The sequence below is a fragment of the Oncorhynchus masou genome, chromosome 19 (assembly GCF_036934945.1).
Source record: "Oncorhynchus masou masou isolate Uvic2021 chromosome 19, UVic_Omas_1.1, whole genome shotgun sequence".
NCBI lineage: Eukaryota > Metazoa > Chordata > Actinopteri > Salmoniformes > Salmonidae > Oncorhynchus > Oncorhynchus masou.
Window position 1 is genome coordinate 18264517 of NC_088230.1, and position 27544 is coordinate 18292060.

Consider the following 27544-nt stretch of genomic DNA (forward strand, 5'->3'; position numbering starts at 1 on the left):
GCATTGTTGGGTTCTGAGAATATGAAATATACTTATGTCGCTGAGGGAGAGAGGGTAATGTATAACGTTGACATTATATCAGGCATCCTATTGAAATATTTAGTGCAGGGAAGCGATCACGTGTCAGGCATTGATAAGAGGAGAGAGCCATTGATTAGTGATGGGGAAGGGGGGGGCAGAGATCAGGTCACGTTAAGGGAGAAATAGTTTATGGTCGGTATCACTTAGTGTCCTGCCTAGCAGTAAAGACAATGTTTGTACAGATGTGTAGGAGGAGACTCAGCCTAGGAGGAAGGGTTAAATATTACTAATTGTGTGAAAATGTTTGTCTAATGCAGCTGTATTGATCTTCTCAGAAGAATAAACTTGGTTGAGTTTTTTACTCTGAGAATTTGAACCGAACAGCATATATGACTGGCTCTGAGGGCATCCATTCCTCTGATGGCTCATCTCCAGAGCATTATAAAACACAGCATTGTCCTTTACTGGCACTGAGTCACAACCCAAGTCTATTACATTTTTTGCAGTGTTAATTAAACCATGTGACTTCATTTCATAGCAGTCACCGTGACGAGCTTTAAAGTATAGGCCTAGGCCAGGCCAGGCCAGGCCAAGCCAATTAGAATTATGGATATTTATGGCAGCTAATTTAATTTCCTCATGCCTGACAATACTGAGCTGTTCTTAATGATGGGCTCAAATTATAGGTAATGAAAATAAGTACCCTCTCAGGGGATGATCAGTGTAAAGATCGTGGATCAAGAGGTTCAGATAGGTTCTGTTCCTGTGAAAAACCAGGCTGGCAAAAGAGAGATACTGTATTATTGTGAAAGGGACAGGAACATGAAGAAAAAACAGATTTGCAATACAGAGATACTGTATCATACTGAACAGGAAAGGTTATTAGCATTTCCACAAGAGTTGTGGGGGACGTTTTATCATCTGCTAAAGGATAAACAAGGTTATGAATGTTGTCTTTACAGTGTCTAAAGCCAAGTTAAACAGCCTTGTGTTTCTTCCTGAGAGTCTTTAAAGTCTGCACTTAAACATTAGCCTTTTCCCTTTCTGTACGGTTAAAGAGTACAAAAATGTCTACCATAGCTTGACAATCTGACAAGCTAAATACTTAGAGCCCACTGAACTGTGGTAAAATAGTTAACTTGCGAACATATACCATACCTGTCCATTTCAACAAGTATGCTACAACAAGGGAAAAAGCTGAGTCAGAGTCTATAAAGGAGAGAAATATTTGAGTGAGAAGTCAGGTTTCCCAGGACTGTAATCTCTCAAAACAATGGTTTATTGAATGAATTACCTCTGCCAGTTATAGGCCCTGTGCTGATCAAAACGGTGGAAGCCTGCCATGACTGTCTGATTCTCCTGAGCCTGTGTGATCAAACCCAAATGTGTCTGACCAATTATCACATCTTACAAGGCATCACCTGAGGTACAGACTACTAGCGAGAGCAGCCTATGCCACAGCATCACCTCTACAGTAAAATCAAAAACACACGCGTTGAGCACCAGCAGTTAGGAAAATAAGGTCATCTGAGACGAGTCCAGAATCAACAAAAAGGCTAGGTACAGTAATTGGTAAACAGTTCTAGGGCCTATTGAAATCAACCTACTCACTTGCAGTCATGCTTGATATTATTAGAGGTTGTACGTACAGCTGCTGAAACAGCAGTGGGGTCTTAATGGGGCTTCACTGGCCCTGTGACAAATCAAATCAACCTTTATTGGTCACTGTTACATTCACTATAAAATCCCACTAAATTTGCCTCAGAAAAGGAAAACTAAACTAAAAACACACACCAACTTATGTGGAACAAACCCAAAAGAGTGGGGAAGACAAAATAAAAGGCTTGTTTTTAAATCAAACAAAGAGAAAGAGCAGTCAAGCACATCCAACATCTCATGCCAACACAGGTGAAACTAACGAGTTGACAGGTGCAACACATCCTGACCAACGAGGATGATTCCAGGGCAAGCCAAGACAACAATATAGCCCATATTTTTGTTGGACAAGTTCTCACAACCAACAACACCCATTTCACATCATGATCAACTTAAATGCGTCGCCTTCTCCAATATAAACATGGTGTTAACTGTCAGTCTCGCATACAAGACAGACACTGTGTGTGTATATAAACCCATCAAAAAAAAGAAACGTCCTCTCACTGTCAACTGCGTTTATTTTCAGCAAATGTGTAAATACTTGTAAGAACATAAGATTCAACATCTGAGACAAACTGAACAAGTTCAGGGGGGGGGGGGGGTCCTAGGCCTCACCCTCTGATCCAACAGGTTCCAGACGTGCTCAATGGGATTGAGATCTGGGATCTTCGCTGGCCATGGCAGAACACTGACACACACAGAATGAGCAGGATGCCTGGTGGCATTGTAATGCTGGAGGGTCATGTCAGGATGAGCCTGCAGGAAGGGTACCACATGAGGGAGGAGGATGTCTTCCCTGTAACGCAAAGCATTGAGATCGCCTGCAATGACAAGCGCAGACCGATGATGCTGTAACACACCGCCCCCAGGTCATGACAGACTCTCCACCTCCAAAAATCGATCCCACTCCAGAGTACAGGCCTCGATGTAATGCTCATTCCTTCAACGATAAACGCGAATCCAACCATCACCCCGGTGAGACAAAACCACGACTCATCAGTGAAGAGCCCTTTTTGTCAGTCCTGTCTGGTCCAGCAACGGTGTGTTTGTGCCCATAGGTGACATTGTAGCCGGTGTGGTCTGTTGAAGACCTGCCTTACAATAGGCCTACCAGCCCTCAGTCCAGCCTCTCTCAGCCTATTGTAGACAGTCTGAGCACTGATGAAGGGATTGTGCGTTCCTGGTGTAACTCGATCAGTTGCTGTTACCATCATGTACCTGTCCTGCAGGTGTGATGTTTGGATGTACCGATCCTGTGCAGGTGTTGTTACATGTGGTCTGCCACTGCGAGGACGATCAGCTGTCCGTTCTGTCTCCCTGTAGCGCTGTCTTAGGCGTCTCACAGTACGGACATTGCAATTTATTGCCCTGGCCACATTTGCAGTCCTCATGCCTCCTTGCAGCATGCCTAAGGCACGTTCACGCAGATGAGCAGGGACCCTGGGCATCTTTCTATTGGTGTTTTTCAGAGTCAGTAGAAAGTGTCCTAAATTGTAATAACTGTGACATTAAATCACCTACCGTCTGTAAGCTGTTAGGTGTCTTAATGACCGTTCCACAGGTGCATGTTAATTAATTATGGTTCATTGTTTAAACCCTTTACAATGAAGATCTGTGAAGTCATTTGGATGTTTACGAATTATCTTTTAAAAAGACAGTCCTGAAAAAGGGACGTTTCTTCTTTGCTGAGTTTTTTTTTCACATCACACACCTACTCATTCCAGGGTTTTTCTTCATTTTTACTATTATCTACATCGTAGAACAATAGTGAAGACATCAAAACTATGAAATAACACATATGGAATCATGTAGTAACCAGAAAAAAAGTGTTTAACCAATCAAAATACATTTTATATTTGAGATTTGTCAAAGTAGCCACCCTTTGCCTCGATGACAACTTTAAACACCCTAGGCATTGTCTCAACCAGCTTCATGAGGAAATCACCTAGAATGCATTAAAAATGAACAGGTGTCCCTTGTTAGAAGTTAATTTGTGGAATTTCCTTCCTTCTTAATGCGTTTGAGCCAATCAGTTGTGTTGTGACAAGGTAGGGATGGTATACAGGAGATAGCCCTATTTGGTAAAAAAACAAAACAAGTCCATAGTATATTAAGAACAGCTAAAATAAGCAAAGAAACGACAGTCCATCATTATTGTAAGACATGAAAGTCAGTCAATACGGATAATTTCAAGAACTTTGAAAGTTTCTTCAAGTGCAGTCGCAAAAACCATCAAGCACTATGATGAAACTGGCTCTCGTGAGGTTCGCCACAAGAAAGGAAGACCCAGAGTTACCTCTGCTGCAGAGGATAAGTTCATTAGAGTTACCAGCCTCAGAAATTGCAGCCCAAATAAATGCTTCACAGAGTTCAAGTAACAGACATATCATCAACTGTTCACAGGAGACTTCATGAAATCAGGCCTTCATGGTCAAATTGCCGCAAAGAAACCACTACTAAAGGATACCAATGAGAAGAGACTTGCTTGGGCCAAGAAAAACGACCAATGGACATTAGACTGGAGGTAATCTGTCCTTTGGTCTGATGACTCCAAATGTGAGATTTTTGGTTCCAACCGTAACCCAATTGAGATGGTTTGGGATGAGTTGGACCGCAGAGTGAAAGAAAAGCAGACAAGTGCTCAGCATATGTGGGAACTCCTTCAAGACTGTTGGAAAAGCATTCTAGGTGAAGCTAGTTGAGAGAATGCCAAGAGTGTGCAACGCTGTCAGCAAGAAGAAGAAGAATCGAAAATGTATTTTGATGTTTAACACTTTATGGTTACTACATGACTCCATATGTGTTATTTCATAGTTTTGAAATCTTCACTGTTATTCTACAATGTAGAAGAAAAAAAATCTTGAATGAATAGTTGTCCAAACTTCACTTGTACTAATATACATATACACAGACACACTACCGTTCAAAAGTTGAGTCACTTACAAATGTCCTTGTTTTTGAAATGAAAGCACATTTTTTTGTCCATTAAAATAACATCAAATTGTAGACATTGTTAATGTTGTAAATGACCATTGTCGCTGGAAACGGCTGATTCTTCATGGAATATCTGCATTGGCGTACAGAGGCCCATTATAAGCAACCATCACTCATGTGTTACAATGGCACGTTGTGTTAGCTAATCCAAGTTTATCACTTTAAAAAAGGCTAATTGATCATTAGAAAACTCTTTTGCAATTATGTTAGCACAGCTGAAAACTGTTGTACTGATTAAAGCAATACAATTCTTTAGAATAGTTCAGTATCTGGAGCATCAGCATTTGTGGGTTCGATTACAGGCTCAAAATGGCCAGAAACAAATACCTTCCTTCTGAAACTTGTCAGTCTATTCTTGTTCTGAGAAATGAAGGCTGTTCCATGCGAGAAATTGCCAAGAAACCGAAGATCTTGTGCAACGCTGTGTACTACTTCCTTCACAAAACAGGGCAAACTGGCTCTAACCAGAATAGAAAGAGTAGGATGCCCCGGTGCACAACAGCGCAAGAGGACAAGTACATTAGTGTCTAGTTTGAGAAACATAAGCCTCACAAGTCCTCAACTGGCAGCTTCATTAAATAGTACCCACAAAACACCTGTCTCAACGTCAACAGTGAAGAGGCAACTCTGGGATGCTGTCCTTTAAGGCAGAGTTCCTCTGTCCAGTGTCTGTGTTCTCCCCCCCCCCCATCTTCATCTTTTTATTGGCCAGTCTGAGATGCAGATTTTTCTTTGCAGCTCTGCCTAGAAGGCCAGCATCCCGGAGTCACCTCTTCACTGTTGACTTTGAGACTGGTGTTTAGGGTAGAGCTTGAAAATGCAAGCCCCTTAGGTGCTGCCATAGAGTTAGATTAAAAGTGCCCATCCAAGAAGGCCCAAGGTCATTGGCCACAGGTAAAATTATGTCAATTCACGTTATATCTACAGTAGCTTTGATTGGACTGATCGTGTCAACATCATACTTTCAACAGCTTAGCTAGCAGTCATGAATCAAGTCGACAATCTACTGGCAAATCATTATTAATCCTTGTCATATGAAGATAAATATTTAAGAGAAATTATAGATAAAGCGTATAGGTGCTCATCGGCCATTGGACATAAACATTACACAAGATGGAAATCAACATTACACAAGTTGGAAATCGCAACTTCAACAATAACTGGTTTGGAAGGAATCAGTGACAATCTGCAAGCATTGCAAATCAATCACTAGCCTGCTATTAAGTGGAGTTGGTGTGTGGTCCAAATGATTGGTCTACGGGTCTCTTTTCCAATCTTAAAATGATAAACATTAGACATTGGCCATGCTGTCAATCCCGAATGATTTCTGCTGCGCTTAAAACAACAACTCAGAAGAGAGAAATCTGACAGTGAATTCAAGAAAACTGGGAACTCAAAAAATTGCTCCGACTGAAAATACATTTTGAACGGTCATCCCAACTCGGAATTGTAAATCGGGAACTTGGGCCTCTTTCTAGAGCTACGACCTGAAAATCACTGAGGTCATCATGATTCAACTTTGTCCTCGCCCCCCCCCATAGTTCCCAGTTGTCCCAGCACCATCCATCCAGAGTATGTCAGACTTGGATGAGTAAGTTTGCCCACAAAAGGACCGCCGCGCCTCCTTCCTGTTCAAGTGAGCAAAGCACAACAAGGTAGGTCCAAAAATGTATTGTATGCTGCTGCATTAATTATGTAATATGCCAGGGAGATATGTATATTCGTAGCTAAGAGAGTAATACTAAGTGTATGTTGTGTAGTAAGCTGTTAGTAGCCAATGTGCCTCAACCTAATAATTTGGTCTAGTTTCCCCTCTTAACTTCGCCTACGGTTCTGACTTGGTCGTGCACATATAGCCTATAACCTGTTTTAGAGAAATGTAATCATTGAATACTGTAAGAGCTTTCATTGTCTGCTTAAATGCCCCCTTTATTTATCCTACGGTTCTAACTTGGTGTACAGGGAGAACACTAAGAACGGCCCATGTTCTGAATTCCATCGCTGTACATTTCAAGTGCTAAACAAATAGTTAGTTACTTTGACTACACCCGTCCTAGCTTGTTCTTTAATGGTCTTAACCTCTTTGAACTCTAGGGGCAGTATTTAATTTTTGGATAAAAAAAACGTTCCCGTTTTAAACAAGATATTTTGTCACGAAAAGATGCTCGACTATGCATATAATTGACAGCTTTGGAAGAAAACACTGACGTTTCCAGAACTGCAAAGATATTATCTGTGAGTGCCACAGAACTGATGCTACAGGCGAAACCAAGATGAAACTTCAAACAGGAAATGAGCAAAATTTTTGAAGCGCTGTTTTCCAATGTCTCCTTATATGGCTGTGAATGCGCAAGGAGAGAGCCCACAAGTTCTGCCGTTTCCCCAAGGTGTCTGCAGCATTGTGACGTATTTGTAGGCATATCATTGGAAGATTGACCATAAGAGACCACATTTACCAGGTGTCCGCCCGGTGTCCTGCGTCGAAATTGGTGCGTAAATCTCAGCTGCAAAGTATTTTTCCATTTAATTCAGAGAAGAAAGCAGACTTCCACGAATGATATATCAATGAAGAGATATGTGAAAAACACCTTGAGGATTGATTCTAAACAACGTTTACCATGTTTCAGTCGATATTATGGAGTTAATTTGGAAAAAAAGTTTGGCGTTTTGGTGACTGAATTTTCGGGGTTTTTTGGTAGCCAAAAGTGATGTACAAAAACGGAGCGATTTCTCCTACACAAAGAATCTTTCAGGAAAAACTGAACATTTGCTATCTAACTGAGAGTCTCCTCATTGAAAACATCCGAAGTTCTTCAAAGGGAAATTATTTTATTTGAATGCTTTTCTGGTTTTTATGAAAATGTTGCCTGCTGAATGCTAGGCTTAATGCTATGCTAGCTATCAATACTCTTACACAATTGCTTGTTTAGCTATGGTTGAAAAGCATATTTTGAAAATCTGAGATGACAGTGTTGTTAACAAAAGTCTAAGCTTGAGAGCAAATATATATATTTCACTTCATTTGCGATTTTCATGAATAGTTAACGTTGCGTTATGCTAATGAGCTTGAGGCTATAAATAGGATCCCGGATCCGGGATTGCTCGTCGCATGAAGTTAAGCTAAATTACGGATTGCCTCTTATCCGCTTGTCGTCCCCTTATGCCATTGTTTGTACATCTTAATTGCCAGTAGAAACCACATTTGTTTAAGCAAGTCAGCCTTATCAGATGTGTCTTTTTTAAAAGGCAGTAAATGAGGCTCAATGAACTGTTTTGCAGCCAGACAAGGCTCTGCTGATAGCCAGGTGTAGCAGTGGTAAGAGGTTGGGACAGCTTTATGTAGGCCCTAAGTTTGTGGGCACCCTTCTTCACTGTTACAGTGCACTTAATGTATTTTTTAGTGTTGTGGCTTTGCTGGCATGCATTGCTCCAATTTTTGTTTTTTTGTGCCCCACCAAGATTTCCAAGCTAAAATCGTCACTGCCTCTGGCTGGGACCAACTCACAAGCCTAAAGGATGGCAGCTTTAACAGTGTCATAATCTGAACTGTGATCAAGAGATAAAGCGGTGTACACTTTGAGCTTTACCTACAAGAACACTGAAGGAGCAGTGACCAGATATCACAGTCGTTTTAAGGATGTGGCAATCCGGTCAAACAGAGTAAAATATACGTCCACTTGCTTTTCATTGAAAGGCGGTACAAGACGGCTGTTCCGACCAAGAACAAACTCTATTGAGGGTGCAGGATGGCCCAACTTGATTCAAAGTGCTTGCGGCACTCTCTCTTTGGCATCCTTCCATCTCCATCTCTTTTAATCGAATGGCATGCTCCCGTTTCTTGTTCTCTGGCTGCACGTTTTATTCTTGTTCCATGGTTTTACCCGAATGGCCTTGCGCCACACTAGAGGTCGACCGATTATGATTTTTCAAAGCCGATACCAATACAGATTATTGAAGGACCAAAAAAAGCAGATGCCGATTAAAAAAGGGGATTTTTCATTCAGTATTGTTGTAACTGACAATTACAAAAATACTGAATTAACACATCAATAAATCTATTTAGTCTAAAATAAATAATGAAACATGTTCAATTTGGTTTAAATAATGCAAAAAATTATGTTGGAGAAGAAAGTAAAAGTGCAATATGTGCCATGTACATCATTGCCATGATTCCAATCATGGCAAGCCACACTCAAACATAAATTATTGTTTTTGATTTAGAGGTTGGTTAACACAACAGTCGCGTACACAGAGTTGCAGATGTTATCGCAAGTGCAACGAAATGCTTGCGTTTCTAGCTCCAACAGTGTAGCACGAATAACTACCAATACACAAAGTAAAGAGAAAGAAATAAAAACGGCAGAATGAATCCAATTAACACAAATAGCACAAACAGTAATCCAAATCTATACTAGAGGTCGACCGATTAGGATTTTGACGCCGATACCGATTATTGGAGGGCCAAAAAAGCTGATGCCGATTAAATTTAAAAAAAGTATTTGTAATAACAACAATTACAACAATACTGAATGAACACTTATTTGAACTTAATATAATACATCTAAGAAAATACATTTAGCCTCAAGTAAATAATGAAACATGTTCAATTTGGTTTAAATAATGCAAAAACAAAGTGTTGGAGAAGAAAGTAAAAGTGCAATATATGCCATGTAAGGAAGCTAACGTTTAAGTTCCTTGCTCAGAACATGAGAACATATGAAAGCTGGAACATGAGTCTTCAATATTCCCAGGTAAGAAGTTTTAGGTTGTAGTTATTATAGGAATTATAGGACTATTTCCCTCTATACCATTCTTATAGGCACTTTAGTATTGCCAGTGTAACAGTATAGCTTCTGTCCCTCTCCTCACTCCTCGGGCTCAAACCAGCAACACTCCTCCTTGGGCTTCTCTTCGAAGAAGCGTTACCCATGCAGAGCAAGGGGAACAACTACGAGAAGGCTCAGAGCAAGTGACGTTTGAAACTCTATTAGCGCGGGCTAACTAGCTAACCTTTTCACTTCGGTTACACCAGCCTCATCTCGGGAGTTGATAGGCTTGAAGTCAAACAGTGCAATGCTTGATGCACAACGAAGAGCTGCTGGCAAAACGCACAAAAGTGCTGTTTGAATGAATGTTTACGCGCCTGCTTCTGCCTACCACCGCTCACTCAGATACTTGTATGCTCAGTCAGATTATATGCAACGCAGGACACGCCAGATAATATAGAGTAATATCAACCATGTGAAGTTAAACTCTTGAAGCTAGGGGGCACTATTTTTATTTTTGGAAAAATAACGTTCCCAAAGTAAATGGCCTATTTCTCAGGACCAGATGATAGAATATGCATATAATTGACAGCTTAGGATAGAAAACACTCTGAAGTTTCCAAAACTGTAAAAATAGTGTGAGTATAACAGAACTGATATTGCAGGCGAAAGCCTAAGAAAAATCCAATCAGGAATTGACTCTTTTTTTGAAACCGTTGTGTTCCTATGCATCCCTATTGGCCATCCCAAGAGGCCAGAGGAGCCTCTTAAAGAAGAAGTTACAGGTCTGAGAGCCAGAAATCTTGCTTGTTTGTAGGTGACCAAATACTTATTTTCCACCATAATTTGCAAATAAATTCATTAAAAATCCTACAATGTGATTTTCTGGATGTTTTTTTCTCATTTTGTCTGTCATTGTTGAAGTGTACCTATGATGAAAATTACAGGCCTCATCTTTTTAAGGGGGAGAACTTGCACAATTGGTGGCTGACTAAATACTTTTTTGCTCCACTGTATTCCCTAAGGTGTCTACAGCCTTTAGATGTAGTTTCACGCTTTTATGTTGAAGAATGAGCGTAAAGGACCACATTGCGTAAGTGGCCAGCTGAGGGCTCGGAGTGATTCTTGCACAAAAGACAGAGGTAGCCATTTTTCCTCTCGGTCCTACTGAAAAGCAAATTGTCCCGGTAGATATATTATCGAATAGATATTTGAAAAACCCCCTTGAGGATTGATTAAAAAAAATGTTTGCCTTGTTTCTGTTGATATTATGGATATAATTTGGAATTTTATTCGGCGTTGTCGTGACCGCTATTTCCGATGGATTTCTCAACATAACGTGACAAACAAACGGAGGTATTTTGGGTATAAAAAAAATAACCTTTATGGAACAAAAATAACATTTTTCTGTCTCACTGGGAGTCTCGTCAGTGAAAACATCCGAAGATCAAAGGTAAACGGTTAGTTTGATTGCTTTTCTGATTTGTGACCAAGCTGCCTGCTGCTAGCTGGACATAATGCTATGCTAGGCTATCGATAAACTTACACAAACGTTTGTCTTGCTTTGGCTGTAAAGCATAATTTCAAAATCTGAGACGACAGGGTGATTAACAAAAGGCTAAGCTGTGTTTCGCTATATTTCACTTGTGATTTCATGAATATGAATATTTCCTAGTAAGATTATTTGGCCGTTGCACTATGCTAATTAGTGTAGTTGATGACAATTCTCCCGGATCCGGGATGGGTAGTTCCAAGAGGCTAGTGATTATGATGGATTGTTTTTATAAGTTTAATGCTAGCTAGCAACTTACTTTGGCTTACTGCATTAGCGTCACAGGCAGTTTCCTTGTGGAGTGCATCGAGAGAGAGGCAGGTAGTTATTGCGTTGGACTAGTTAACTGTAATGTTGTAAGATTGGATCCCCCGAGCTGACAAGGTGAAAATCTGTCTTTCTGCCCCTGAACGAGGCAGTTGGCCTAGGAGCGGTGGGTTGTCACTGAAAATAAGAATGTGTTCTTAACTGACTTGCCTAGTTAAATAAAGGTAAAAAACACATATACATACATACATACATACATACATACATATATACACACACACACATATATATATTTTTTTAAATCGGCAAATCAGCGCCCAACAATAACGATTTCCGATTGTTATGAAAACTTGAAATCGGCCCTAATTAAATCGGCCATTCCGATTAATCGGTCGACCTCTAATCTATACGCATCTACACCAGATGAATTTACACAAGATATACTAGGAATAATATGTAAATAAAATAAATCTTGGGTGTATAAACAGTATAATTCAAATGCAATATAGTCTGTCCAAAAACGATGCAGAAAAATTAATCCATGCTTTTGTCACTTCAAGGTTAGACTACTGCAATGCTCTACTTTCCGGCTAACCGGATAAAGCACTAAATAAACTTCAGTTAGTGCTAAATACGGCTGCTAGAATCATGACGAGTACCAAAACATTTGATTATATTACTCCAGTGCTAGCCTCCCTACACTGGCTTCCTGTCAAAGCAAGGGCTGATTTCAAGGTTTTACTGCTAAACCTACAAAGCATTACATGGGCTTGCTCCTACCTATCTCTCTGATTTGGTCCTGCCGTACATACCTACACGTATGCTACAGTCACAAGACGCAGGCCTCCTAATTGTCCCTAGAATTTCTAAGCAAACAGCCGGAGGCAGGGCTTTCTCCTATAGAGCTCCATTTTTATGGAACGGTCCGCCTACCCATGTCAGAGACGCAAACTCGGTCTCAACCTTTAAGTCTTTACTGAAGACTCATCTCTTCAGTGGGTCATATGATAGAGTGTAGTCTGGCCCAGGAGTGGGAAGGTGAACGGAAAGGCTCTGGAGTAACGAACCGCCCTTGCTGTCTCTGCCTGGCCGGTTCCCCTCTTTCCACTGGGATTCTCTGCCTCTAACCCTATTACAGGGGCTGAGTCACTGGCTTACTCGGGCTCTCTCATGCCGTTCCTGGAAGGGGTGCGTCACCTGAGTGGGTTGATTCACTGATGTGGTCATCCTGTCTGGGTTGGCGCCCCTCCTTGGGTTGTGCCATGGCGGAGATCTTTGTGGGCTATACTCAGCCTTGTCTCAGGATGGTAAGTTGGTGGTTGAAGGTATCCCTCTACTGGTGTGGGGGCTGTGCTTTGGCAAAGTGGGTGGGGTTATATCCTCCCTGTTTGGCCCTGTCCGGGGGTGTCCTCGGATGGGGCCACAGTGTCTCCTGACCCCTCCTGTCTCAGCCTCCAGTATTTATGCTGCAGTAGTTTATGTGTCGGGGGGCTAGGGTCAGTTTGTTATATCTGGAGTACTTCTCCTGTCCTATTCGGTGTCCTGTGTGAATCTAAGTGTGCGTTCTCTAATTCTCTCCTTTCTCTCTCTCGGAGGACCTGAGCCCTAGGACCATGCCCCAGGACTACCTGACATGATGACTCCTTGCTGTCCCCAGTCCACCTGGCCGTGCTGCTGCTCCAGTTTAAACAGTTCTGCCTTATTATTATTACTATTATTGGACCATGCTGGTCATTTATGAACATTTGAACATCTTGGCCATGTTCTGTTATAATCGCCACCCGGCACAGCCAGAAGAGGACTGCCCACCCCACATAACCTAGGAAGAAACCTAGAGGAACCAGCCTTTGGCCTTTCTAGGGAGTTTTTCCTAGCCACCGTGCTTCTACACCTGCATTGCTTGCTGTTTGGGGTTTTAGGCTGGGTTTCTGTACAGCACTGAGATATCAGCTGATGTACAAAGGGCTATATAAATAAATTAGATTTGATTTGAGTAGTAGAAATATTACAAAGAGCTATGTAGAGAATACAGTATATAAATACATAGTGCAAAACGAATAGAATTGGAAATTAGCTTCTGGAACGGAGTTCAGAATATAAATAATATACACTGCTCAACAAAAATAAAAGGGAACACTTAAACAACACAACACTCCAAGTCAATCACACTTCTGTGAAATCAAACTGTCCACTTAGGAAGCAACACTGATTGACAATAAATTTCACATGCTGTTGTGCAAATGGAATAGACAACAGGTGGAAATTATAGGCAATTAGCAAGACACCCCCAATAAAGGAGTGGCTCTGCAGGTGGTGACCACAGACCACTTCTCAGTTCCTATGCTTCCTGGCTGATTCTTTGGTCACTTTTGAATGCTGGTGGTGCTTTCACTCTAGTGGTAGCATGAGACGGAGCAGCAGGACCGCTACCTCCGCCTTTGTGCAAGGAGGAGCAGGAGGAGCACTGCCAGAGCCCTACAAAATGACCTCCAGCAGGCCACAAATGTGCATGTCTCTGCTCAAACGGTCAGAAACAGACTCCAAGAGGGTGGTATGAGGGCCCAACGTCCACAGGTGGGGGTTGTGCTTACAGCCCAAAACCGTGCTGGACGTTTGGCATTTTCCAGAGAACACCAAGATTGGCAAATTCACCACTGGTGCCCTGTGCTCTTCACAGATGAAAGCAGGTTCACACTGAGCACATGTGACAGACGTGACAGAGCCTGGAGACGCCGTGGAGAACGTTCTGCTGCCTGCAACATCCTCCAGCATGACCGGTTTGGCGGTGGGTCAGTCATGGTGTGGGGTGGCATTTCTTTGGCATTTCCATGTGCTCGCCAGAGGTAGCCTGACTGCCATTAGGTACCGAGATGAGATCCTCAGACCCCTTGTGAGACCAAATGCTGGTGCGGTTGGCTCTGGGTTCCTCCTAATGCAAGACAATGCTAGACTTCATGTGGCTGGAGTGTGTCAGCAGTTCCTGCAAGAGGAAGGCATTGATGCTATGGACTGGCCCGCCCGTTCCCCAGACCTGAATCCAATTGAGCACATAATGTCTCGCTCCATCCACCACAGACTGTCCAGGAGTTGGCGGATGCTTTAGTCCAGGTCTGGGAGGAGATCCCTCAGGAGACCATCCTCCACCTCACCAGGAGCATGCCCAGGCATTATAGGGAGGTCATACAGGCATGTGGAGGCCACACACTACTGAGCCTCATTTTGACTTGTTAAAACATTACATCAAAGCTGGATCAGCCTGTAGTGTGGTTTTCCATTTTAATTTTGAGTGTGACTCCAAATCCAGACCTCCATGGGTTGATAAATTTGATTTCCATTGATAATTTGTGTGATTTTGTTGTCAGCACATTCAACTATGTAAAGAAAAAAGTATTTAATAAGAATATTTCATTCTTTCAGATCTAGGATGTTATTTTAGTGTTCCCTTTATTTTTTTGAGCAGTGTATATACTGTACTCTATACCATCTACTGCATCTTGCCTATGCCGCACGACCATCCATATATTTCTATGTACATATTATCATTCATTCCTTTACACTTGTGTAAGCAAGGTTTGAAATGATTGTTTTAGTCAAATATATCTGTTTGGGCTTCTTGTTGTCTACAAATTACTGCAGTACTACACATTTCTTTACTACAGATTATTTGTAAATTATGTTCTGGCCTCCCAACTACCCTCTCAATAAAAAATTGGCGCGCGGCTGAATCTAGTTGATGATCGCTGGTGTAGATAATTATTGACTAGTGTATCTTTATTGATTTGTCACCTTTCACCATGTGATAATTTCATTACACCATCATGGCTCATGGCCACCTTATCACAGAACTCCTTCAGTAGATAAAAACCCTCTCAACTCTTTTGGAAAGCTAATAACCTTCATTTTGAACCTTGGTACTAAAAAGAACTTCAGGATTTGTGCTACACAAATCTTTGCCAACTGTGGTTATAGTGACAGCTCACCGCTACTATATCTCACACACTGTGATTCAGAATATTTATATACCCCTCCCAGTATTACCATAACCCCTCCTCACACACACATGCTGTACTTTGTCAGAGCAGCATTTATGGGACTCATTCAGGGAGGGTTTAATGACTACTCAGATTCTTGCCCTTTTGGGCAGCCGTGATAAACTGTCTGAGGCACATGCTGGTGTGAACGGGTTTACCACTGTATGCCATGACTAGGTGAGGAGCATGCGTCAAGGTAAGTCTTGAGATGCTACCTCGAGAAGACTCTGTGCCTGTAGAGGTGTACAGCATGTTTCTTACAATTTGAGACGGATTTGTCCGCACAACTGAACAGTTGTCTTTGTTGGAGATTACTTGACCTGACCCAAAACATTATTTGTTCTCCTGAAATTAAAAATGTTTGAACGCAGGTCTAAACTGTTAATTACATAGGCCTATCTCCTATCATTCCTATGGTGTATATTAGCACTAAACAGGTCTGATACTGCAGGGTCTGTCGGTTTCAGCTGCATCCCTTCCCATTATTATGTTCTACTCCCCCTGCCAATATTGAAGGTAAAATGGATTTCTATTTTACACAAATTACACTGAAGGGTGTTACGTCAAAGCAGGGCAGGCTGCGTTTCCCAAGAGCATGAACAATGTTCGGCCCAGTTGCCAGGCAACAGTGGCTTTCCATCCTGGTCTTTAGCGTGTGAAAGCGGCACTGATGTCTGTCTAGATGTCCTTCCTTCCCATGCCCTCTCTTGACGCATCCTAAAACCAGGCCTTTGGATTGGGGATAGTCGGAAGAGTCATTAGTACTACTGTAGCTAAATGGTTTTACATCGTCAGACTCTTAAGACATCACATAGGCCTACATCGTGATTGCCTTTAACTTCGTCACACCCTACTGGTGCAGAAAAAGGTTGCTGCGTTAGGACACATTTTTGTTGTTGTAACGGGCAGGCTAATTAAGATAGGAATATCTCCTCCAGGGCTTCCCCCACTAGTGAATTAATAGTTCCCTCCTCCGTGGCGTGTCTACACTGCATGGCTGGTGTCAAGTTTACATCCATGAAATTTGATTTCAGTGATCCCAAAGGGTTGTAGCAGAGGGAGCCTAGCAAAGAGCCAGATGACCCTGTAACTGACCGTTGACCTTTGGGTATGATCTGATTTACCACGTGGATTAAGTTCATGCTCCCCCACCTAAGTCACGGGAGGGTAGTTGACAGACAGCTTATGGGAGTTCCTCGTAGGAAAGACTATAGTATATTTATACTATATATTATTTATAATATTACCATCAAGTTGTCATCATATTACCACAAGACTATCCCTGAAAGATCACTTAGATTTCTGCTCTATATGGTCTGTTCTTGCACCGCGTGCATTCAAGAACACCATAAATGACCCATGTAGTCAAATCAAATTTTATTGGTCACATACACATGGTTAGTAGATGTTAATGCGAGTGTAATGAAATGCAAAAGTAATCTAACAATTTCACAACTACCTTATACACATTAGTACACGATCATGTCGTCTATCTATTATGCGTGGGAATACTTGGGAACAGATTTCCTAAATTAAAATGCTTGGAGCTGATATCCTGTTTTTTTTAAAGTATTTTTATGTCCAACAATGAAAATTAAACACATTCTCTCTCCAACGGTTTTTTTCTTTGCTCAGAAAACTTGGGGGCCAACTTGCAGGCGGGCCGCCAGTTGGGGAGCCCTGATCTACACAATTCTTCTGGTCAATGGCTAGAAAGAATGTGGCCTCTGAAATGGTCGGGCACCCATTGAAATCAAATCGTCTATGATGGCACGTGCTGTTGTTTGACAGGTGAACCTCGATACATGGAATCAGTCTAGAGATTTGGAACGTTGTAACCTGACCATAAGAGCTTGATAAATAAAACACTACAGAAATGCAAAGGTTGCAAATAACAATCAAAATATACTTAACAAAAATATAAAAAACACAGCATGTAAAAAGTGTTGATCCCATGTTTTATGAGCTGAAATAAAAGATTCCAGACCTTTCCATGCGCACAAAAAACATTTGTCAAATTTTGGGCACAAGTTTGTTTATATCCCTGTTAGTGAGCATTTCTCCTTTGCCAAGTTAATCTATCCACCTGAAAGATGTGGCATATCAAGTAGCTGCTTAAACAGCATGATCATTACACAGGTGCACTTTGTGTTGGGGACAATAAAAGGTCACTAAGGTTGTGTGTACACTTGACACTTACATGCGACTTCTGCTATCAGAAAACGAAGCTCGCATTGAAATGACGGGTCTAGACACACAAGAGGCCTTGTGGTCTGATTGTGTTGAGATCGGTCTGACCACTTCAGGTGGAGGTGGTGGTCAGGGACGCATTGTGTGCGGATTTCTCCTTAGTCTGGAAGTAATCAGGCTACTGAAAGTGTATACAGCGGGCGACATCATCAGCACTCCTCCCACAAGTTTCCAGCAAACTTGTGTTTGGGACGAAGAGACAAGTTTTCATTATAACGTTGGAGGAAATATATGCCTAGCATTTACAGTAAACACGCCTCAAATGCCAGCTAGCTTATTTAGAATTTAAAAAGTGTTTGACGAGAGTTATGGTAACTCCTTTGCAATCCCTTAGCGTTGCTTGCTATGCTAGCGTGCTGGCTAGCTACTTTCAATTGAAGTCGGAAGTTTACATACACTTAGGTTGGAGTCATTAAAACTCATCTTTCAACCACTCCACAAATTTCTTGTTAACAAACTAGTCTTGGCAAGTCGGTTAGGACATCTACTTTGTGCATGATACAAGTAATTCTTCCAACAATTATTTATAGAGATTATTTCACTGTATCACAATTCCAGTGGGTCAGAAGTTTACATACATTAAGTTGACCGTGCCTTTAAACAGCTTGGAAAATTACAGAAAATCATGTCATGTTTTTTGTTGTTGTAATGGCTAATTGACATCATTTGAGTCAATTGTAGGTGTACCTGTGGATGTGTCATGGATGTGAAACAGCTAGCTAGTTAGCGGTGGTGCGCGCTAAATAGCGTTTCAATCGGTGACGTCACTTGCTCTGAGACCTTGAAGTAGTGGTTCCCCTTGCTCAGCAAGGGCTGTGGCTTTTGTGGAGCGATAGGTAACGATGCTTCGTGGGTGACTGTTGATGTGTGCAGAGGGTCCCTGGTTCGCGCCCGGGTATGGGCGAGGGGACGGTCTAAAGTTATACTGTTACACGGGCCTACACCTTTATTTGGCACAGCCCAGAGCAGCCTTGATTTCCACATCCACTGGTTTTTGATCCAGTCCGTACCAAATATGAACCAATCATAGACGTTTATATTTGGTTCAGATTTTGTCCAGACTTGATTTAGCCCAAATATAGACATCCATAAATTACATATTTAATTCAGAACCAGAAAAAGTGCCTCATTTTAACATCTGGAAAATACCTATTTTCACCTTTCATTCAGAACCTAAATTGAACCTAACTGCAACATCTGAAAAAAATATATATATTTTCAACGTCCTTTTGCTTACTGGGACTATTCTAGTTTTACGGGAGGCAGCATTTTTTCGTCTTACCTAGGGTGGCAGAACTGCAAGGACCGGCCCTGGCTGTCACACCATACTGACTGGTTTTCTGATACTGTACCTTAAAAATGTAGGGGTGTGTATCTGTGACCAGCAGATGCATAGCTATATTCCCAGTCATGTGAAATCGATAGATTAGGGCCTAATGAATTTATTTATTTCCCTATATGACCCGTAACCCAGTCAAATATTTAAAATTGTCGCATGTTGCGTTTATTTTTGATCAGTGTACAATGTTACATTTTTTTTAAAGTTAAATGTTAGCAACCGAAACGCTGGGTTCATCTTTTGAAACAATGAATGTTTAGATAAATGATAGACAACACCGTCATCAGCGATTTTTACATAACACTCGCTGGCTAAATGTGTTACATTAGCTTGCTAACTAACAAGCAAGCTGTATTTCAATCAATACAAATAAATATCAATGACAGCAAAACACCTTCTGCCTCGCTAGTATGCTAACAAACTATATAATTAATGAGCTTACGTCCGCGTGGTCCTCCTTCCACGAAGCGAATGTTCAACTCGTCGTGCTGCGGTTCATCAGCAAAGCTACCGCGTGAGGTTACATTGAACCAATGGCAATAAAAATGTAGATTCAAGAGCGTGTCATGATCCCAACGGCTTGTTAAATGTCAAATCAAAACACATCGGCTTCTATTTTCTTGTACTTTGCTGATTCGAAGGGAGTAAATTAACATCTCACCGTAATCAGACGCGTGCGTCTCTTTTCATTCGACTAACTATGGAGTAGACCGAGGTCATGCTCGCGATACGAACCGCCCATTTTCCTTGACAGCTCGCTTTCTTCACACAGTGCTAACATGCGGCTATTACTGCTAATAATAGTCTTCCGTCACAAATTATGTGCATCATCTTGAATAATAGCAGGGAAGGCTTATTTGGCGGTTTACCTTAAAAATCATGGATCATACAGGACACACAGGAATTCACCAAATATATATACATTTATTTTAGTCCAGCATCTGCACTGTATATCACGCCAGACAGTGTTGCACAGACTGATCTGTCTGTCATTTTGCCCAATGTGTGATGCAATCTTCATTTCTCAGACATTGATTGATTACACTGCCCCTTTGATATGCAAATATCGGACCAGACCATCCTGATGTGATGCAAATCAGCTGGATTGATGTGTAACCCACCCCCTTTTGCTGTTTGCCAAAATAATCCATCCACCTGACAGGTGTGGCATATCAAGAAGCTGATTAAATAACATTACCATTACATAGGTGCACCTTGTGCTGGGGACAACAAAAGGCCACTAAAAGATGTAGTTTTGTCACACAACACATTGCCATAGATGTCTCATGTTTTGAAGGTGTGCAATTGGCATGCTGAACGAAGAAATGTCCACCAGATCTGTTGCCAGATAATTTAATTACTTAATTACCTTTCTCTTCCATAAGCTGCCTCCAGTGTCATTTTAGAGAATTTGGCAGTACATTCAACCGGCCTCACAACCAGACCATGTGTAACCACGTCAGCCCAGGACCTCCACATCCAGCTTCTTCACCTGCGGGATTGTTTTGAGACCAGCCACCCGGACATCTAATGAAACTGAGGAGTGTATCTGTCTATAAGAAAGCCCTTTTGTGGAAAAAACTCATCCTGATTGGCTGGGCCTGGCTACCCCCAAACCCACTGACTGCCTAGTCACTTGAAATCCATAGATTAAGAAAAAATGTATTTATTTCAATCAACTGATTTCCTTATATGAACTGTAACTCCATAAAATTGTTGTTTATATTTTTGTTCAGTATAAATGTTGCTGCCACAATTAGCTTGTATCGTGTCTCTCCCCCTCCACTGGGCGAGATGAGTCACATCTAGCTAAATTGATTGTTATTCTGCACAGCCAGTGGCAGGAAAACCTTTTGAGGGAAAAAAACGATATACACTAATGCAACTGCTACAGAAATAGCAGACACCCCCTCAATTACTACACTTGGTGCTAAGTGATTGGACAGGCAATGGCCAATCACATCAGGCCTAACCATGTACACTCTCAGTCTAAACATCTGTATCACCTTCTGAACTCTGGGACTGACTCCTTTTAATCCTGCAGACTGGCCTCAAGAAAATATTTGCTTCAGTTTATCATTACTAGACTTTTTTGACATTACAAATCATGTGGCAACATTTGATGCACCCCAAAGTACAAAACAAGTTCTTGTTTCAGTTTATTATTTCATAAACATATTGTAATCTCACATACATAGTAAGCATAATGACATCCCTCTGAACACCACAGGGGCAAAGTAAGTAGTGATGCAATTAGCATCTCCATAGAATGGGCTTATTGCAACTACAGAGGTGGCAACAAATTGAGAATACCAAAAAAAAGGGATGGGTAAATTACTGCCGTCTAATCACAACATAGTCCAGAAAGGCACTGTCTGACTAGGCGTTCAATTCTGATCAGGTCCAATATGAATTCTGCCAGCTGGGACCCTGGGGTCCTAAAATGAATTAAATCCTTATGAATCTGTAAGGGATCTCTTTCCTCATGCCAGACTGGGTAATTCAGAGTATTGATATTAAAGGAAGGAATTAAAGAACAACGAATGAGTAGGCTATGACGAAAGAAAAAAGTTCATCATTGGCCCCAAGAAAAGGTCTGACGTGAAAGTGTCTCGCGCAGCCTCAGTTGAGCTGTCTGATTATCGAGTTTATGTCCGTCCCTCTGGGTCCTGGGTTGCCTATGTCCTTCAGAAGACCTGCCTTGTCCCTGGCAGCGTGTCGAGCCACAGACAGCTTGAACGGCCATATGAAGTTGCTGACCACCCGGAAGTTCTTCCCCACAGAGTAGATCTCATGGATCAAGTCCTCCAGACAGATGATACCATACTTGCCTGAGAGGAGAGGGTATGATGTAATGAATATGTATCTCAATGAAAATCACGGTGGTAAATTATCTGCAGGACAACTTTGCTACACTACTAATTTGACATGCACATACAAGACTTGTAACTCCACACGCTGATAAAAAAATACACATTATAAATTGTGATCCTCACCCATATGCTGCTCAATGAGTGTGTTGTCTGTGAGGGCGACCCTTCGCTTGTCAATCTTGGCCTGTCCTCTTTTCAAGATCAACTCTCGAACTGACTTCAAGTTGGGAAACCTGTTTAAATTGAATTATTTGTCATTGTTATTACAATACATTGTCCAACTAGTTGATTCCACACGTCAGGGTGGATTCATCTCAATGCAAAGTAGATTTGCTGTTCAGAGTCCCTAGGTCCCCAAAGTCTGAACCCCAATCTCACTTACCCCCATGCTACATAGGGCTCAACCATTTTCAACATGGCCATAGAAGTCTTGTTAACTTTGACAAAGGCACCGCTGAAGATCTTTCTCAGGCGTAACATCTGGATTACCTTCTGAACTCTGGGACTGACTCCTTTGATCCTGCACAGAGAGAGAACAGATGAAAATATTACTCCAGTATTCAGCCTGCCCACTAAAGAGGAGCTGATGGAATACTGTATTTCCAGATGATTGTGACTGCATAGCCACTGTGCGTATAGAATAGTCAGGCAAGATTCACTTTATTTGCACCACTTTTAGAGTCACATCATGTTACTACAGATTTCAGTCACTCACTCTCTGATGCGGACAGCGAAGGCCAGTCTGTTTTTTGCAGGGGGCATGGCTGGAGCTGGTCTGTGAGCTGCTCTCCTGACACGGGTCTCATCGCGATGCTTTCTATGGCTATCCTTCAGGAAGTCCTCCAAGCGCTTGAACTTCAAGGGTTTCCCTTTAGATACCTGAATGGATAAATTTACACTGGTTGATGGCCTACAACTTTATACAAATCAAAACAATCATAGGTAAGTGATTAAAAGGCCATCATGGTAAAACATTGACCCCTCCAGTGTGTTTACCTTTCTCTTCTCAAGAAGTGCACGTTTGGCCTCAGTGGCTTTGATGGCTTGGTATGCTTTCCTCTTCTTCAGAAGGTTCTCAGGAACCAACTTTATCACCCTCTTCACTCTTAGCACAACATTTAATAAACACTCATATCATACGGAGAATACAGTGAGATAAGGACAAAGTCCACAGAACTATCGACAAGACTATTCCCATATCCATCTGCAACAAAAACAATGACACGGATCTGATTCATGAGTGAAATTTAGTTACCCAGCTAACAGTAGCTAGCAAACTTGGTTATTATAAATTACCTTTGCAGGCAAACCAAATAACACAAATTTAGCTCTGGCATTCTGGTCACATTACATAATTATTTGATAGCAGATTTTGTTTCGTGTTACTTGTGTCGAAACATTAAAATGTCATTATTTAAGTTGGCGTTGCGTTATGGCTAATGGAATATCATGCCTATGTGAAACATACGCAATTATCTAGCTCTCTGTAATGAGCATCTTTCAGACAAATCATACAAATACATGGCTTGACGGAATCCTGTTAGTCTAATTTCACATTTATGCTTCAGACATTTTTGGAAAATTATAAATGTAGCAAAGGATGGACTTAGATGAACAATGTAAACAAATACGTACTCAGACTCCTGCTCAGCCATCACGATTCCCGACGTGTGAGTGAAAACGTGTGCCGGCGCAGATAAATGACGTCATCAAAGACTCCACAGCCTTGCTCAATCTGCCACCGTGTGGAGTGGAGTACAAATAACAATAACTACTCTCTTTCTCAAAAAAAAAAAAGATATATATTTTGTGCATTCAGTCTTGAATATATTTCCTACGTGAGAATGTTTATCACAGGTGGCTGGTGGCACCTTAATTGGGGAGGACAGGCTCATAGTAATGGATGGAACAATTGTATTTATAAAGCCCTTTTTACATCAGCAGATGTCACAGAGTGCTTTTACAGAAATCCAGCCTAAAACCCCAAACAGCAAGCAATGCAGACGTAGAAGCATAGTGACTAGGAAAAACTCCCTAGAAAGGCAGGAACCTAGGATTAAACCTAGAGAGGAACCAGGCTCCGAGGGATGGCCATTCCTCTTCTGGCTGTGCTGGCCATTGAGACCATATGGTTTCCATGTGTTTGATATCATTCCATTATCAGCTGTCCCCCTCTCAGCAGCCTGTGATGTGTATGAATAGTACAATGTGTTCTTTGAACTGTGGACCCTGACTTCTTGGTAAAACAGACAATTTTCTCTCACACTGATGCAAACAAACATCTATATACTGGTGCCAGTACCACTAATACAAGGCTATCCCACTAACTAGCTATGTGAACTTGATTTCCGAGATAGCCTTCAATACGCATGCTTGAAAAATAAAGCATTCATAAGAGCATGTTCCGTGCAACCTCTTTTCAGATATATGGTGATATTGCAAGTAGTTACAGCACACTGGGCAGACCGAGGCAAAGCACTGCTTGCTTCTTTGCCCTCTCCCCATGAACGAGCATCGTACTGAACTTCTGTCATTGTACGTGCACGAGCTAAACTGTTTGCGTAGCGAGATGTTGAAAATGGCGGAGTATGGAGACCAACGCGACAATTAAAATATTAGTTAACCGTGAATGACAATTTCAAAACAAACGCAAGTTCTATTTCGGAATAATTTAATTTAAGGAGAGACATGGAGTATAGTTGAACACATCGAATTGGTTTTGAAACTGGCTTTGAATTAGCTAGCGTTGCTAATCTCGCTAGTTTCAATAGTGTGATTTTTTTATTTATTTTTATCGCAGGTTTGTTTGTCAACAGCTGACGTTTAGCCACCAACCAACTTTTCCCTTACCAGTGCCAAACTACAGCACCAGATCACATTGTCCATAGCGTGTGGAAGAGACTTTTACGGAGCGGCGGATCAGAAAATCAAGGCAACCGAACTAAGGTTAGCTGGTAGGCTAGCTCACGGCTTTAGCTGACAAATATTTACATTAAATTAGCCACCTAATGCATAGTAATTGTGCATCTAACGTGACAACTCTGATAGCTAGATTGCATTGAAATCGAGTAAATACAGAAGAGAATCACCAATCAACTTATACGGGGCCTGGCAAACGGGTAAGTTAGCTAACTAAGCACAACACCTTGCAAAATTGCAGCAAAATAGTTTGGACTAAAATACCCTATTTGGCCGCTGATGGCGAGCTCGCCAGCTAGTAACTAGTAGCGGAGGATAAAACTTGAACAAGTTACCGAGAGAACATTAGCCAGCCAATCAATATCACATTCAATTACAGCAATGTATTTGCTATAACATTCTAAATTGTGAGATTGCAAACAAGTTGATTTGTTTGAGGATCTAAACATCCGCTGCAGGTCTTTTGATTAAGGTATTTTAATCCTTCTTGAACTAGTGAATGTGTGCTTTTAGGCAGTCACTCATTATTTAGTAGAGCACGTGCCTTTTGTTTGCAAGACGGCTATATTCTAGCGATACAATTCATTGTTTTCATTAGTGCAACTAACCCTTTTGGTTAATCAAAATGGTATTGTATCTTGTTCAGGACCACGCTAGAAAATTCAAATGTTTTGCTAGCCACCTGTGCCAGTTGAATTGGGCATATTTTCGGTCTAGCTAGGTAATCAATTAGGGATACATTTATGACGACGATAAATTGATTGATAGGTTTGCACCAATTGCGTGATTGGAATGGAGGGTGAGGCTCAATTATGCAATTATTGCGTTGGCTGCACCACCAGTGAGTGAGACATTTCGTTCGGCTCAAACACCAGTAGTCATGTTAGTCGACAACTTTTAGGTTGTCTTTTATTGCACTTTACAGCATTGTACTTTTATTGAATTGCTATTAGCTTTGTGGGGGAGTATTTATGAATCCATTAAAATTCTTGTTTCTTTATGTGCGTTTTGGTTGGAAGTGCAGTGCAAGTAGACTAGACCTAACGAAACGTGTATTGTGCGTAGGCTATAGGCTACGAGCCTAGACCTCAAGGACGGAAGTCAACGCAATCAGGCCTCAACAATGTAGGTCAAAGTTAGTAATCACTTTACAAGCATTTTGTATTTGCTATCGGCTGTCGCACAACTATCAAGCTCCGGAACAAAAAGTTGATATTTGACAACCAGTTTTCCCAACTTAATCACATGTTAATACCGTTTCTTCTCCCTCGCTGATTTTATTTCTGCATGCAAAAGGAAGTAAGTTATGTATCACACTGGAAGAATTATGATGGCGGGGTGTTTGTGAAATGAACAATATGAAGCAAGAATCCACACCCTTGTGTAACCAGGAACATTCCAATATAGTAGCAGATGCATTGATTTGAGCATTCATCAGTAGAGGGAGATAGTTATTGCAACACAGGAAAACACAAAGAGGAGGAAGATGGTCATGGTTAGAGTAACCAAAAGGTTTCTTGTTCGAATCCCAGAGCCGGCAAGGTGGACAAATCTGCCGTTCTGCCCACCTCTCTAATTCAGAGGGGTTGGGTTACATGCGGGATGCATTCAGTTGTGAAACTGTCTACGTATTCCCCTTTTAATTAACACTTTTTTTGTGACATTATTTTGACCTGTAGGAGCATTTGATATTACAGTATGCTCATAAAGGGGGAGAGGATGTGGGGGGAGCTATATCAGACCAAATCTTTTAAGATTTAGCTAAAATGTAAGCGCAACCATTCTCAACAGCCTTTTCAGCGTTATCATGTTTAAAGCATTCCTTTTCACAAGCTTAGTGAGTCATTTGTTGTTTTTTTAACCCTGAGGCACATGCAGTAGGCTAAGGATTTCAGGTGTGCATTTAGCAAAGTGGTTCATATTGTGAATGACAGTATCCAGTGAATGTAATAGCATAAGAAGTTAGGATAAATTATTTAGTCAATATTATAGTGAAAATTGGCCTTTATGATTAAATGGTACCATTGATGCATGATCCAAACCCTTGTGAGGGTGATCAGATTTGTGGGTGTGTGTTGTGCTGTGTCCCTTAACACTCTCTCGCCCTCTTTCGCCGCGAGGCACACACACACACTTCCGCCGCTGCTGCGAGCGAAAGGAACGGAGTGGGGCGCTCAGCTGTGCCTCCCCAGCCGTCAGAAAGCTGACCTACATTCTCCTCTCCCTGGAAAGAAAGCTTGTGCAGCAGACTGTGAATTTGTGGGGGTAGGGAAGGAAATATAGGGAACGAGAGAGAGAACGAAGGAAGAGACCGTTGTGGCACACTCACAGAGCAAGCTGAGGAACCAGATCCAAGTGTCCCATTTCTTATCGGGGCACGCTAGGAAGAGAACTGAGACAACAGTTTGTACAGTGTGATTGAGCTGTGGGAGGGAGCTGCTTGGCTGGGGTTTGGCAGGCAGTGTGACTGACTTCCATGGCCCTCCCTTCAACTTGTTGTGGTGGTGGGGGGGGGGGAGGGACTTTTCTCTACTACAGTAGCATCTGCCGACTGGATCCGTGCCCTCAGGAGTCATTTTAACAGATTTGAGAAACGGTAGTGAAAGTCTCAACCCCAAAGTTTAAAGTACAGGATGTTGTAACCGGTTCAGTGTGGGTTTTTGTTCAGCTCCCCAGATGGGGATCAATGTATGGCCTGTCAGTTATATAATATTTCCTCACAATGGAGGGATGAGCTTTAGGCTATTGGCTGCTATCGCATAACGGTGCCTGTCTTGTGTTATCTGTACCTGTTGGATATTTTTGGTTGCTGATTTCTCAGAGAGTATTCCCCCACAACTGTCGCCTCAGGCTGAGGTGAAAGTAGTTATTTTTGT

General features: G+C 41.7%; 3 protein-coding genes across 6 annotated transcripts in view; 1 reads left to right on the forward strand and 2 right to left on the reverse strand.

Annotated features, from left to right (window-relative positions):
* slc5a6a (solute carrier family 5 member 6a) overlaps positions 1-19612 on the reverse strand; it is a 29344-nt gene extending 9732 nt beyond the window's left edge. Inside the window, exon 1 of one of the 2 annotated variants that reach the window (XM_064925175.1) lies at positions 19538-19612. The gene's annotated coding sequence lies outside the window, so the exon portion shown is untranslated. Of the gene's footprint in view, positions 1-19318 lie in introns of both variants that reach the window. The other variant, XM_064925174.1, reaches the window with a different exon arrangement.
* A 1410-nt stretch (positions 19613-21022) lies between these two features.
* rpl7l1 (ribosomal protein L7-like 1) lies at positions 21023-23473 on the reverse strand. The gene is made up of 6 exons (XM_064925176.1): positions 23385-23473; positions 22746-22854; positions 22465-22628; positions 22132-22269; positions 21873-21982; positions 21023-21707 (listed from the first exon to the last, which is right to left on the reverse strand). Exons 1-6 carry the CDS (start codon positions 23402-23404, stop codon positions 21499-21501), a joined length of 750 nt encoding a protein of 249 aa, XP_064781248.1. The 5' UTR covers positions 23405-23473; the 3' UTR covers positions 21023-21498.
* Positions 23474-24241: 768 nt separating this feature from the next.
* Positions 24242-27544, forward strand: part of LOC135505929 (nuclear receptor coactivator 1-like) — a 115955-nt gene continuing 112652 nt past the window's right edge. Inside the window, exons 1-2 of one of the 3 annotated variants that reach the window (XM_064925181.1) lie at positions 24575-24695; positions 24802-24868. The gene's annotated coding sequence lies outside the window, so the exon portion shown is untranslated. Of the gene's footprint in view, positions 24869-27544 lie in introns of all 3 variants that reach the window. The other 2 variants (XM_064925178.1, XM_064925180.1) reach the window with 2 other exon arrangements.

Bases quoted from the DNA above. Each gene is read 5' to 3' on its own strand.
- rpl7l1 (XM_064925176.1), bottom strand. From the start codon at position 23,404: ATGGCTGAGCAGGAGTCTGA. The intron at 22,629-22,745 runs GTAAACACACTG...TTATCCATTCAG, and splicing joins CACTTCTTGAGAAGAGAAAG to GTATCTAAAGGGAAACCCTT. The intron at 21,983-22,131 runs GTAAGTGAGATT...CAATTTAAACAG, and splicing joins GAGCCCTATGTAGCATGGGG to GTTTCCCAACTTGAAGTCAG.